This window comes from Lactuca saligna, chromosome 4, assembly GCF_052625555.1.
Source record: "Lactuca saligna cultivar CGN05327 chromosome 4, ASM5262555v1, whole genome shotgun sequence".
NCBI lineage: Eukaryota > Viridiplantae > Streptophyta > Magnoliopsida > Asterales > Asteraceae > Lactuca > Lactuca saligna.
Genome location: NC_136420.1, coordinates 72,520,938 through 72,535,045, shown reverse-complemented (window position 1 = coordinate 72,535,045; position 14,108 = coordinate 72,520,938). Strand labels below are relative to the sequence as shown.

General features: G+C 31.0%; 1 protein-coding gene across 1 annotated transcript; it reads left to right on the top strand.

Moving 5' to 3' along the window:
- The first annotated feature begins 1,049 nt into the window (after positions 1-1,049).
- On the top strand, positions 1,050-12,393 carry LOC145042132 (cysteine-rich receptor-like protein kinase 10). The gene is made up of 7 exons (XM_078990510.1): positions 1,050-1,935; positions 8,046-8,186; positions 10,162-10,286; positions 10,378-10,588; positions 10,964-11,201; positions 11,313-11,463; positions 11,741-12,393. The coding sequence occupies exons 1-7, from the start codon at positions 1,125-1,127 to the stop codon at positions 12,104-12,106; spliced, it is 2,043 nt and encodes a 680-aa protein (XP_078846636.1). The 5' UTR covers positions 1,050-1,124; the 3' UTR covers positions 12,107-12,393.
- Positions 12,394-14,108: the final 1,715 nt, after the last annotated feature.

Here is a 14,108-nt window from a genome sequence, read left to right as displayed (position 1 = left end):
GTCCAATTGGAAGCTTATTGGTCCATTTGGATCCAAATAGGAAGTCCTAGTCCAAGTGGACTTAACAAGAACTTCTAGGGTCTCCAATTGTTTGATGACTACTTGTAGTGCTTGTATATTGTATTTGATTGAAGTTTTTGATTCACATTAGGTTGAATGTATAGATTACATGACACAAAATTTCCAGTTGTGACATGAGATCTGCGTGTTTATCTGTTTGTTACTATATTTATTTATCTGTTGTATATGTCGACATAGTGTGGTTTGGGTTGAGGTTGTATTGCTTTGTGCTGTCGGCCAACAAACCTAGTGGTAATCCAACCGGGAGGTTTTGGGCCAATGGCAATCCAATCGTGAGACTGTAGGCTAAGGTGGCAATCCAACCAGTGGGTTGTGGGCCAGGGTAATCCAATCCGGAGACTATGGACCCATCATACATTTTATATATTTTGTGTTCGTGTGTGGTATTTTGGAGAAGTCATTAAGTTTTGGCTTATAGTTTAATTTTTATGTTTCAGGTACTTCAGATGATCGGGGGAAAGCAAAGGCATGATCATACACATCCTTTGGTGATATGTTTTGGAGATGTTATGATACATTGGTTTTGAAACAATTGTACTTGATATTAGGGTTTTATTACTTGGGTTTGATTGAAAACAATGATTTCTATTTAATTGAAAATGAAGAAAAAATCTATTGTGATTTTAGGATGTTACAACAACACTAGGCTTTGAATTATGTGAAAGGAGACAAGATTGCGAGTCATTGTTTGTATGCATTGTATATATATTAAAATATGTGCCATTATTTCATATGCATTATAGTATAATGTATTGGTATAAAGATAAAGGGTTAAGTGGTTATTTTATTTTGTACAAGAACCATAATCCTTAGAGATCCTAAAATAAAAGACTACAAATACAATACGATTCAATTAAAGACCACAACTATATATTAAGCAGAACTTGGGGACAAAAAATGTAATTTAAGAAAGTCCCAGCTTAAAGTACACGAGGCAATCTAATGATCTCAAATAGAGGACCAGAGGGTCTTTCACTCCTCTTTCATCACCCTTCAAACGAAACCGTTCAAATTCCCTGCCACTTCCTGCTCCACAACAGAACATGTTCAAACTCCCCGGAAAACTCCTCTTACTTTTCCTTTTTATTTTGATGTGTTTAATTAATATCATCACCTTAGCTCAACCCAATTTCACTTTTTATTACTGTGAAAACGCAGTTAACTATACCAGAAACAGTACGTACCAAAGAAATCTTGGCACCACCCTCTCCGCCCTCCCGAACACCAGCTCCGCCTTTGGTTTCTACAACCTCTCCACCGGCGATGGAAACGACAGAGTCAACTCCATGGCCCTTTGTCGGGGCGACGTCGAGTCGGGTTTGTGCTTGAGTTGCCTGAACGACTCCATTGTTAAATTGCGAGAAAACTGCCCTAACCAACGGGAAGCAACAGGATACTACGACAACTGCTTGTTGAAATATTCCAACAAGAATATACTGGGATACACATACAGTCCAGAAGATATTATATATTTGACGAAAACCCATAACGCGCCAGATAGGGATCGCTTTATTAGGTCTCTGATGCCATTGTTAACCGAGCTGAGAGCTGACGCAGCGGCCGGCGGATCGCTGCGGAAGTTTGCCACCGGGAACACGACTGTGCCTGATTACACAACCATTTACGCGCTTATGCAGTGTACTCCAGACTTATCAGAAGTGGAGTGCGAAAGTTGCTTATATGATTCTGTCAATCAGTTTGCAGTTCAGTATAGTGGGAGAATTGGAGGGAGTACTCTTCTGCCTATGTGTAATTTTAGATACGAAGTCTATAGGTTTTTTAACGGGAGTACTATGGTCATACCATCACCGCCAACCTCGCTGGTGTCTCCGCCGCCTGTTCAACCACCACCAGGTAACATATGTAATCTTATTATTAGCATAATATTCAGGATTTGGGCAAACACATGTAAGCTTTTTCTGATGCAAACTACGTAAATTTGAAGTCTTCTTCTAACATAACTGTTAAAATTTGACAACAAGTTAAGAAAACTCGAACTTTTTCCGATACAACTGTAGACTAAACTCAGCAGACTGCCAGACTTTGACAAAAGTCAAGGAACTAGTGGAATTTGGAAATACGTAGTTATGTCTCTGTCAAACTTATAGCACTTTTGATTTTAAGGAATTGTATTTTTCAAGCAATTAGCAAATGAAACTGGGACACGCAAGTGCTTTTTAGGTCCTTCCACTTTGAATATTTGAAAGTTTATAGTTGACAAAGAAAAAATGGTAAGTTTAGATTAAAAAAATACGTATTAATTTAATGTTGATAATCGACGGGTAATAAATTTGAAGATAAATATTGATAACTAGCGTAACTCGTTGTGATGCATCATGAGATATAGGACTCCGTGGGTGAGGTCAAGATTTCTACTTTTGGCTGAGCACATTTACGGGATTTTCTTTGGATTAACGTGGGTTCGATTTTTCATTCCCTTTGGTGATGAGTGGTACCTCTTTTGATGGCCCGTCAGAAATTCCTAATCCATCGGATCGGATTACCCTCTATTTTACCGGTTTAAAAAGAAAAATATTGATAACCCCATTCTTAAATGCAAGGGAAAAATGTGTGGCCTTGAATCTTGGATAACACAATTGAATGATGTGGACCAAGAGGATTATTGGGTCTAAAGACATTGTCAATAAAGATGGGAAAGAATTATTTTTTGAATTTTGGTATTATGGCCAATTCGTAATTTTAGTTTTTTGTTTCATTAAAGTTTAATTGTTCTGGTAGAAAATAAAAAAGGGCAAACATGCTAGATAAAGATGAAACAGTCTTGTTAGACATTAATAAAATTGATTGGGACAAGCGGTAATGTCCCGATCTACACCTCTACCATAATTAAAAAAAAAAAAAGAAAAAAAAATAAGAGAAGAAAAACCACTGCCCACATCTCACCACCGCCCACAAAGTGTGACACCATGATCTTACCTAAAAATCATAATATCCTGATATGTTCTCTTTGAAAAGACCGTGTCCCCTTTTGTGTCTATTACACCTAAGGCTGGAGGGAGTGGTGCTGCACTCTCTCATAAAACCGCGGTGACATGTAGGCGTCACCTCACTCGTTACCATAAAAGTGTGGTTTCATAGAACACCCAAGGAGTGGTGTCACACTTTGGTATTTTTTTTTTAATAAATAAAAGCGACCAATCACAGGGATGTAAGAAAAAGGAAACAATCACGTTGTTTGAATGAATGCTCCCTAGGAAGGCCGCATTGCACTATTTACCGCACCCAGTGGCAGTATTTGTGCTTATGCGACAAGGAGAGTGCGGTCTAGGTTGCACCCACTCCCTCTAATCTAATCAAACCCTTCATATGAATTCATTGATTACCTTTGTAGTCCTTCACCTTTACCCCAATCCTTTTTTTTTCAGTCCATATCCACACCATATACCACACCACCCATATCTGTTCATGCTGCCATGGCATCACAATCTTCCGTATCTACCATGTTTATCACCATGTCAACATCATTATCACCCAAACCATCGTTCATTCCACCTCAACAACAACGTCCTCATCATCCATTCTGTCCACTTTCATATTTTCAAATGTATGCCTACCACCCTCTCATTAACAACTAGTTATCCATTGACCAACCATCCAAAATACATTGTAACCAAAATCTTACAATGCCTTTACCATTAGACCCGAATTTACTAAATCATGTCTCATTCTTATTTATAGGCTTTACAAGAACCTCATTAGGTTCATGCAATGAATGATGAATTTAATGCTTCTTATTAACAATAGCACCAGAGTAAGTGTATCATGCCGTAGGGTGCATAATATATGATCCATTTATTTTTTCAAGAAGAAACATAATACCAGTGGCTCCTTGGCCCATTATAAAGCATGTGGCAACGTTAACATAAAACCTTATGAGATCAATTGTGATGAGATATATAGTCTGGTGGTCAAACAAGCAACGATAGATACCATTCTTAGCCTTGAGGTGTCTTATAATTAGCTTGTTAATAAGTTGGATGTGAAAAATGTGTTTGTCCATGGTTAGCTTTAGGAAGGGTGCCTCCCATTTTTTGAGATCCTTAATATCCTAACCATGTGTGACATATGCATTGATACCTTTATGGCCCGACACAAACCTCCTATGTCTACTTTCATAGTTTTTCCTGGTTTGTTACTCATCTTTGGTCCTATGTGTTTAGATTTATCTCTTTTTATGTCTTAAGGGTAAGTCGTGGCTTATATCTTGTTGTATATCGATGAAATATTGCTTATATCGAATCCTCCTAGACGTTTTCTATATAATATTATCTCCTCCGTTAGGAGGGAGTTCTGTATGAAAGATCTCGGGGTGCTGAATTACTATTCTGGTATATTCATTAAATTGACTAAGTTCGATATTTTTCATAGTCAGGAAAATATGCAACAGAGATCCTCTAGCGAGAACATGTTCTTAACTACAAAGCATGATGCACCTCGCCAATACTCATGCCAAGCTTGATGGCTTGAACGCCCAAGTTGATGATCTAACCCTTTATCGTAGCCTTGCGAGCAATCTTCAATACCTTAGTTTTACATGTACAAATTTTCTTATGTTTTTCAAGAGATATGTATTTTCATATACGACCAAGGGGATCCACATTTCGGTGTCTTGAAACGCATGGATTATAGCTTGATGGCCCCTGTGGTGGTCTTATTTCTTATTATGATGTTACTTGCGAAGGATATCCCACCACTCATCGATCCTCTTATGGCTATTGTGTATTTCCTTCTAGCAATTATCTCTCATGGTCATCCTAGCAATAAGGTATTATATGTGGATCCATTGCAAATTGAGTATCAAGGGTGGCTAATAGTGTTGATAGAACATGTTGGCTAGGAAAATTTCTTTGAGTGCTTCGCTTTTCTCCAACCAAATCTAAAATCGTTAGTGTGATGGTGTGAATGTCATCTTCCTATTCACCAACTCGGTCAAACATCAATTAACAAATCCTATTGAGATTGACATGCACTTTCTTCTTGACAAGGTGGCCATATTCGATTAGTGTATTAGTGTATGTATATTACATCTGCTAGTTCATAACCTGTAGGAATCATGATTACAAAATTAATTAAAATTCTAAGTTTTTTTTAAGTAAAACTCAAAACTATTAATTAATTATTTTAAATAACTTATTAATTAAGAGATATTTTTTAATTATATATATAAAATTATGATCGTTGATTCAAATAAATATGTAAAATTATATCATCTTATAATCTGTATAAATTTTATTTTATTATAATTTGTATAAATTGTATTTCATTTTTTATTCTAATATTATTAATTTAATGTAATTAAAATGAAAATTTTAAATTCTTAAATTTGAATTTTGAAATGGAGAATCAATAGATTGATAAGTGGCATGATATTAATTACAAGACTTAACATGGTAATACATGATAAAAGAACTACTCTTTTATTAGTATAGTGGGATCGGATGGGATGAGATGAGATTAGATAGTGAGATGAGATAAGTCATTGTATCTTGCCCTTTTATACCTCGATTGTACCATGTAACGTCTATGCATTAGTAGCAAGGAGAGAGATCACATTTAGGGGAAATATTAATTAGGGTTAATGTAATATTTAGTAAATTAACTTTTATTTTTGTGTTCATTATATCACTCGTTTTAAGTTTTAAAAGATCATTGAATTTTTTAATTTTTGTCAATGTGGTCGCTGAAGATCTTTTTTTCACTATCTAAGTTCGTTAAGCTTTTTTTAGGTATAATAAGTCACTAAACTTTTGAAAATTTGCTCATTCGGTTTTATATGTTTTTTCTTTTGCAGTTCGTTTTTAAAATTTCATATTTTTTTGACTTCATTTTCACATGTTTTTGTACAATCTATTTTTGCAAATCCATTTTTATTTCGTTTTTATATATTGTTTTTCACAATTCTTATTTGTAGCTTTTTTATTTTTGTTTTTTTACATGTTTTTTACAGCATATTTTACAATGTCATGATTTGTACTTGTAAAGTTGAAGTTATAAAAGAGATTGTAAAAGATCCATGCTAGAAATATGTACAAAAATAAATTTGTAAAAGAGGTTGTGAAAAAGCATGTATAAATGAAGTAAATATGTGAAGTTATAAAAATAGATTGTGAATAACATATAAAAACGAAGAAAAAATAAAGTTGTAAAATGGACTTAAAAAACATGAAAAACAAAGTAAAAAAATGAAGTTATAAAAATAGAATGTGAAAAAAAAACATGAAAAATTCCATAAAAATTAATTTATAAAAACGTAAATATCAATCATGAAAATATGTTAAAAAAAGTTATAAAATGAAATGAAAAAGGAAGTGGTAAAAACCAACTATAAAAAAAAATAATAAAAAAAAAACATAAGGAAATTCTCAGAAAAATTCTAATATTTTCGTAAAAGTTTCACTTCAATTCCAATATTGTTTTTTGAATAAAAAAAAATCCAAAAACCGACTAAATCTTACAATTTAACCTTTTTTGACATGATCAACCGGTAACCACTTATGTGGCATGCGGAACTTGAAGGGGGTCGCTGATGTGGCATGCCAAGTCAGCATTACACTTAGAAATAATTAAAATTGCAAGGGGAAACGAAGATGCGGAGTTTCAAACCGGGAACTTCTCACTCCCACGTTCCAACACACACGCCTTACTATTTAGGCCAGAAGACATATTTGCTTTTCTTCCTTCACAATTATATATATTGTTTATTTCATTTGTTTAATGTTCAAAGAAAAAAAAAATTTAAGGTAGAAAAACAAGGAGAATGGGATTCGGGATGTCTATCACTCAAAACACGATGGTACCGAAAAACTTTTTGTGTTTTTCTTTTCCTTACCAGAGATATATATCAATTAAAAACTGAAAAATTATGGTATAATGTTTTCTTTTTCCTTACTAGAATTATATATACACGTATTTCGTACAAGTAAAAATGTATATATGTAATTATTTGTAAAAATACATATTTTATATGTATATACGTTTTTAATTGTAAAAAATACATATAAAATACGTAAAAAACACAATAAATATATTATTTTTAAAATTTGATAGTATTGATATTATTAAATAAATATATGTATAAAACATTTTAAATACGTTATTATACACATAATATATATATATATATATATATATATATATATATATATATACACGTTAAAAAGTATTTAAATTAGTCTAAATGAAGAAAAAAAAGTTTAAAAACCACATATAAAAGACATATGTTTACGTTTTCATATTTAATAATAATAATAATAATAATAATAATAAAAAATGAAATTAATTCTTTTAGTTTATAATGGATATATACTGCTGGTAAGGTAGAATAAACATCAAAAGACTCTTTACATAGTTGGTCAGTTTCTTGGTTTTATAGCTAAAGCTTTATTGTTCGATTGTGTCTCTTCCTCCCATTTTCATCCTTAGAATTATTTCATGTTAAAACTTTAAGCAAAGAGATCAATAATATATATAAGTATCGAAGAATAAGGTTAAACATATCCTGTAGCCCAGCTAGCAAGTTGTTTTTGTTTGGATGATGAGGTTCATGTTCGAACCTATACTGGCATACCTTTTCTTGAGAATTACATTTTGTAAGGTTTATTGAACTAGGTTGACATGGCATGAGCCGCCCATTTAGTTCTTGGGTTTTTTTATTTAAAAAAAATGTTAGAGCTAAACTGAAATTTTTCTGAAAATATTTGGATTTTTACGAAAAGCATACAAAAACAAACGAGTATAATTTTCAAAAGTCAAGTAACTAATTATAGTAAAATAAAGTTAAATGACATTAGATATCAATCATGAATAATAAACAAACATATTGTGCATCCTTAGGTCATGCATACTTTATTTATTTTTTTTATTTTTTCAAATTTCCTCAAAAGATTGTTTGCAACATTCAAACACCACTACTCTTTAATCACACATTAATTCTCTTTTTGCAGGCAAAACTAAAAAGCTAACACGAACTGTAATAACAACTGTTATTATCACAGTCAGTGTGGTCTTAATAATTGCTTCAACATATATGTTCATCACATTGAGGAAAAAGAAGAAGCAAATATCTCCACCTGAAAGTATACAAAGTGAGTTCAGAGTTTGCAGCTTAAAGCCATTTAGAACATGAACATAAAGATCTGTGGCTTACGTTAGGGTGTTTTATTTATTTATTTTTTTATTTTTTTCAGTAAATAGGTTAGCATACTTTCAGTTTTCATTAATTAAAATAGGATGATCAAAAATCACCCGTTTCTAAAATAAATTTCCAATTCTAACCCTTAGAACTTACATATTTAGACCAGCATATAAAATACATAATTTTATTTATTGAAAAAAATGTAGTTAGAATTTATGTATTAATTTTAATAATTTATACAATTATAATTAATCAGTACTAATTTTGAATACCATTTATAAAAGAAAATTTTGAATTATCAGAAGATAAATAAAGGAATATATGAAATAAAAAAAGTTATCACTATTCATCTTCATAACTAGAAATACGAATTTAAATTGTTATATCCAATTATTTTACGATAATTTTTTACACAATAAATTTGGCTTAGTAAATGTACCTAGTTTTATACTTTTATTGTATATTTCATTAACAATACTCCATCATTTTTTCCTCAAATCTGCATTGTCATTTATTTCATCCTTCATTCACATTTCATTCACATGTGCATCTTAAGTAACCAACGTTCCTTCGTCACATAATTATAATGTATGTATTAATTCTTGCCTAAAATGTAAGCATATGTTAGAATTTAAATATTTTATGTACATAATTAATTTATCTATTATATTTTATGAATTATTTAGCTGTGACATTTTCATATATATATATATATACATATATATATATATATATATATATATATATATGGAAAACAAAAAAAAACCTTAAAAAAACCCTAAAAATCATAAAAATACATAGAGATCATAAATCTTTTTTTTTTTTTTTACTTTATATTCTTAAAAATCATAGTTTTTCTTATAAATTCGCTGAAAAAATAATTTAAAAAAAATTAACTTTCTATTTTCTATTTATTTTTTATTTTTTAAAACTTCTTTGGTTTTTTTTTTTCAAAAAAAAAATCAGCGAAATTGTATAAAAAATTGTGATTTTAAAGAATATAAAGTCAAAAAAACATTTATAATCTCTAAGTATTTTTTATGTATTTTTATGATTTTAAGTGTTTATTTAGGGTTTTTTGTTTTAATAGAACTTACACCCATATATATATATATATATATATATATATATATATATATATATATATATATATATATATATATATATATATATATATATATATATATATATATATATATATATATATATATATATATAATTTTAAAATGCAATATAAAATGAAAAATCCAAAATTTTTTTTTTTTTAATTATTATTTTTGTCATTTAATTTACCTAATAAAAATTAAAAAAAAAAAGTTACCGTTTATTTATAAATATTTAAATATTGTAATAGAATATTACCATTCATATTTGAATGGTAATATTGACTTGGAGAATGTATTCATAAAGGTTTGATTAATGCACATGTAATAATTGACAAGATAGATATCTTACTATGTTATCAAGGTATTGATGAGATTATTGTAATGGTATTATTTCTTAAAAATATATATAATTTTTAATTTTATATTTTCAAATTATATAGTTGATATGTTAAAACTTAAAAGTAGAAAACAAAATATTTAAAAGTAAAAAGCATAGACAGAATATATTCTGAGTCGAATGACTACGTATGCAATTTAAAAGAGTTAAAAATATAAATTTTTAGATGAATCCGTTAGTTTGTATTGGGGCCAACAGAATCTAACTTATTTATCTTATTTATATATACGTAAATTTCAAATTGCCCTATTTTTGAAAGGTTTTTCTGAAACAGACCTATTTATAAAAAAAATTAAAAAATAAATAAATAAATAAACACTCAATACATAGTGCTTGAAAGTTGAAATGTAGTTATTGTATTAGCGACAACAATTATAGTTAGAAAAACTTCTAACTCTCTCCTTCTAATTGCTCTATACCAGCTGAAACTATGGATACTGGCACCGTTGAATCTTTGCAATATAACTTTAGTACAATAAAAGCAGCAACAAATGCCTTTTCGGAAGACAATATGCTCGGAAAAAACGGTTTTGGAGCAATTTACAAGGTAATAAAAATTGGTCTTTGTAGTTATATGCCAAACATTGATAATGTTTATATTACTTCAATGTCGACATATGTTATTATATGATGCTTAGGGTAAGCTTGGAGATGGACTAGAAATTGCAGTAAAGAGGCTAGCAAGGGATTCTAGGCAAAGTGACATACAATTCAAGAATGAGGTTTTGCTTGTCGCCAAACTTCAACATCGTAATTTAGTCGGGCTGCTTGGTTTCAGCTTAGAAGGCAATGAACGTCTTCTCATCTACGAGTTCTTGCCAAATACAAGTCTTGATCAGTTTCTATTTGGTAAGTTCATACTGTACTCATGAGAAGTTAGCCTTAATTGGTTTAAATTGATTTGTCAAGTTCATAAGAAAACTTTCACCAATGGCCTCTCATTTATCTTTTAATGTCCTTATATCAAATGAATTTTGTAGTAGTTAGTCATAAAAGATGATTTTAATACGTCTGATTAAAAGAAGTTGAGGGCGTTTGACCATTTACATATTTGGTGTAGAAAATGATATATATATATATATATATATATATATATATATATATATATATATATATATATATATATATATATATATATATATATATATATATATATATATATATATATATATATATATATAGTGAAAACTCTTACTAATATCTACTTCTTGCCTGTGTTTGTAGATCCAACTAAGCATACAATTCTTGATTGGGATAAGCGATACAAGATTATCAAAGGGGTGGCCAATGGACTATTATACCTTCACGAGGACTCGTGTCTAAGGATAATTCATCGTGATTTGAAAGCCAGTAATATCTTATTAGATGCTGAAATGAATCCTAGAATTGCAGATTTTGGAATGGCCACAGTGTTCGACCCTGAGGAATCTCAAGGTGACACAAATCGGATTGTAGGAACCTAGTAAGTATACTTCAGTTGGAAAATAATATGATGGACATATTTCACTATACTTGTCTTATTCCATTATATAACGTAACTACTTACCTTTTGTCTTTTTATCGGGTCACTCAGTGGTTATATGGCACCAGAATATGCAACGCACGGCGAATTTTCAGTAAAATCGGATGTATTTAGTTTTGGAGTTTTAGTGTTGGAACTAGTAACAGGTCAAAAAAACCAATGTTTTCAAAATGGAGAGGGCACCGAAGACCTTCGTAGCTATGTAAGTACCCATTGATTCAATTTTGGCATTGAAGATGTCAAACAAAATTTAGCATTCTAGAAAAAAAAATTAGTAATTGATTTACCAAAAAATAATTTTTAAATTCATTGGATTTTTTTTCATCTTTTTCTAGAAAAAGGCCGAAACTAGGATAAACTCTAAAAGAACTAAGAAAATCATATTAAACGAGTCAAAACCTTTACTAAATAAATCAGTTTTGTTAATGTAATGTCATTATGTTAAAAAATAAAAAAACTAAACTGTTAATCTCTTCCAGGCATGGAAATGTTGGCGAAATGGGACTGCGAAAAACATTATAGATCCTACATTAATGACCGGATCTGCTTTGCGTGATATCTCTAGAAGTATCCACATTGGGTTATTATGCGTTCAAGAAACTGCTTATGACAGGCCAACCATGGGTGCTGTTGTTCTTATGCTTAATGGTTTCTCTCTCACACTTCCAGTACCATCAAAGCCTGCATTTTTCATGCGTAGTACCATTGATCCTCAATTTCCACTCCTTCAAAAGTACAGTGCTTCAACTGCGAGCAACAGTTTAGAAAAAATTAAAATATCAAAATCAAGATCACCCCAAATTTCGGTAAATGATATCTCATTATCTGAGATAGTTCCTAGATAGGTTTTATTCAAAGTAAGTGTTGAATAAAGCTAATCCTCTATTTATATAGAGGCTTGACATTGAGATACGCATCAAGGATAAAACTTACACAATAAAGTTTATCTTAAACTCTTCATCATTAAGTAAAGGAGATAAATCTTCCATTAAGAAAATAAAATAATTTCCAACTATCAGTTGGAAGTTTGGAGAAACACATTTCAACAATCTCTACTTTGACTCCTAAAGTCGAAAAGCACCGATTAGTACTAAATGATTCCTGGATCTATTTTGAAATTTTAAAAGAAAATATTGTAATAGAAATGACCATAATTCAAATAACAAATGTGTCTCATATCAAGATCATCTTGGCTTACTTGAGTTTTTGAATACACACCAAGTTCAAACTTCAACTAAACTTGGCTATTGAAAAGCCTTTTAGTAAACATATCAACTGCATTTTCATTTGTCCCGATCTTGCTTACAACACACTTTCCTTTTTACTTTGTTATGTATGTTTCTATTAGTCATGAAACATTTGATCCTTTGTCAAAGAATTTCACTTTGATGGTCACAAAACACTATATTGACCTTTAACGTGTTATTAAATTTCCAATCAACTTTTTTCAATCAAATAACGTATTTAAGTGTTTCTACTATAGTAATGTATTTAGCTTCAGTAGTGGATAACACAACTATAGATTGTAATTGCACTTTATAGCTAATAGCACAATCACCTAAATTGAAAACTAACCTTGTAATAAGTTTTCTCTTGTCCAAATCCTTTAAATAATTGGAATCCATATACCAAAGTACTCGTTTTTTTTTTTTTTTTTTACTTTTCCCATAAACACATAGAGGAAGTAATGTCCCGAAAATACTAAGTAAAGTTTTTTATTTTTAAGTCAACAAAAACCATCAAACATTCGTTTGATAAGCCATTCGAAGTGTGACAATAGAGAAAATAGTTATCAGAGTACAAATCAAAATCATAGAATACGAAACATTGGTGGATGTGGTGCGATCATGTCGGACCCTTCCCTTTAAACAAGATGTACTTGAAACCACAATTGTAAACTGTAAGCACAAAGCTTAGTGAGTTCCCCGAAATATCACATACTATACATACATTGGGCTCCTCCAGATCTACATATGTCAGTCACATGTGATGGGCCCTATCTGGTATACATACAAACAGATGCAAGAGTCACTCAGGCAACTAGCGTCCTATAAACATAAATCAGTGGGTCAAAATTTGGTGCCTTCAGCCCGCAATAATTATGAGGAGACTCACCTCAAACTGAAGATATCTACATTACACATACACTACTGTTATACAAGGTTCCTCACAGTGAATATATCCAAAACCAACCATAATTAGTAATTAGTGTAATAACTCATAACAAGATCCAAGCCATATACTTTCTTACTAAGGGTAAAAGACCATTTTACCCTTCCAATGCTAAGCCCAACCAAACATGGCCCAAGGCCTCAAAATGGTTTAAGGGAATTTCTTGGAGCACACAATGCATATTCCTTCCTTACGCCCTCCACAGAAAAGGTTATGGGCAAAACCCATTACGCCCTATGTACTCAGAGGTTATACCCTAAATAATCCTCTGTTTTCGGAAACCACTTTTAAGCTCTTAATACCTAAAGACTAAACGACCAACTTACAGACCTTAATCTTGGGAACGTCTTAACTGATAAAGCCGACAACTCTAAGCTTTTGCATGGCTTAATAGAGCCCAAAACCAAACCCTATGTTCATAACACGCATTAATAACCTAAAATTCTTGTATGAGTGTGAAACAGCAACAAAGACTTTATTTTTATGACACGAGATCCTCATAAAGAACACAAAGTGATAAACTTGAGCTCTGGAGTAGCTTTTACTCATAAGAACCAAAACCAATGGACCAAAAGCATGCAAATCTCTAAGCTAGTCTAGATTTAAGCCATAGAACCATAAATGTGAGAGCTTTGTACCTCCAAAATCTTGCAAAGGTGGTGAAGGCACTGGATC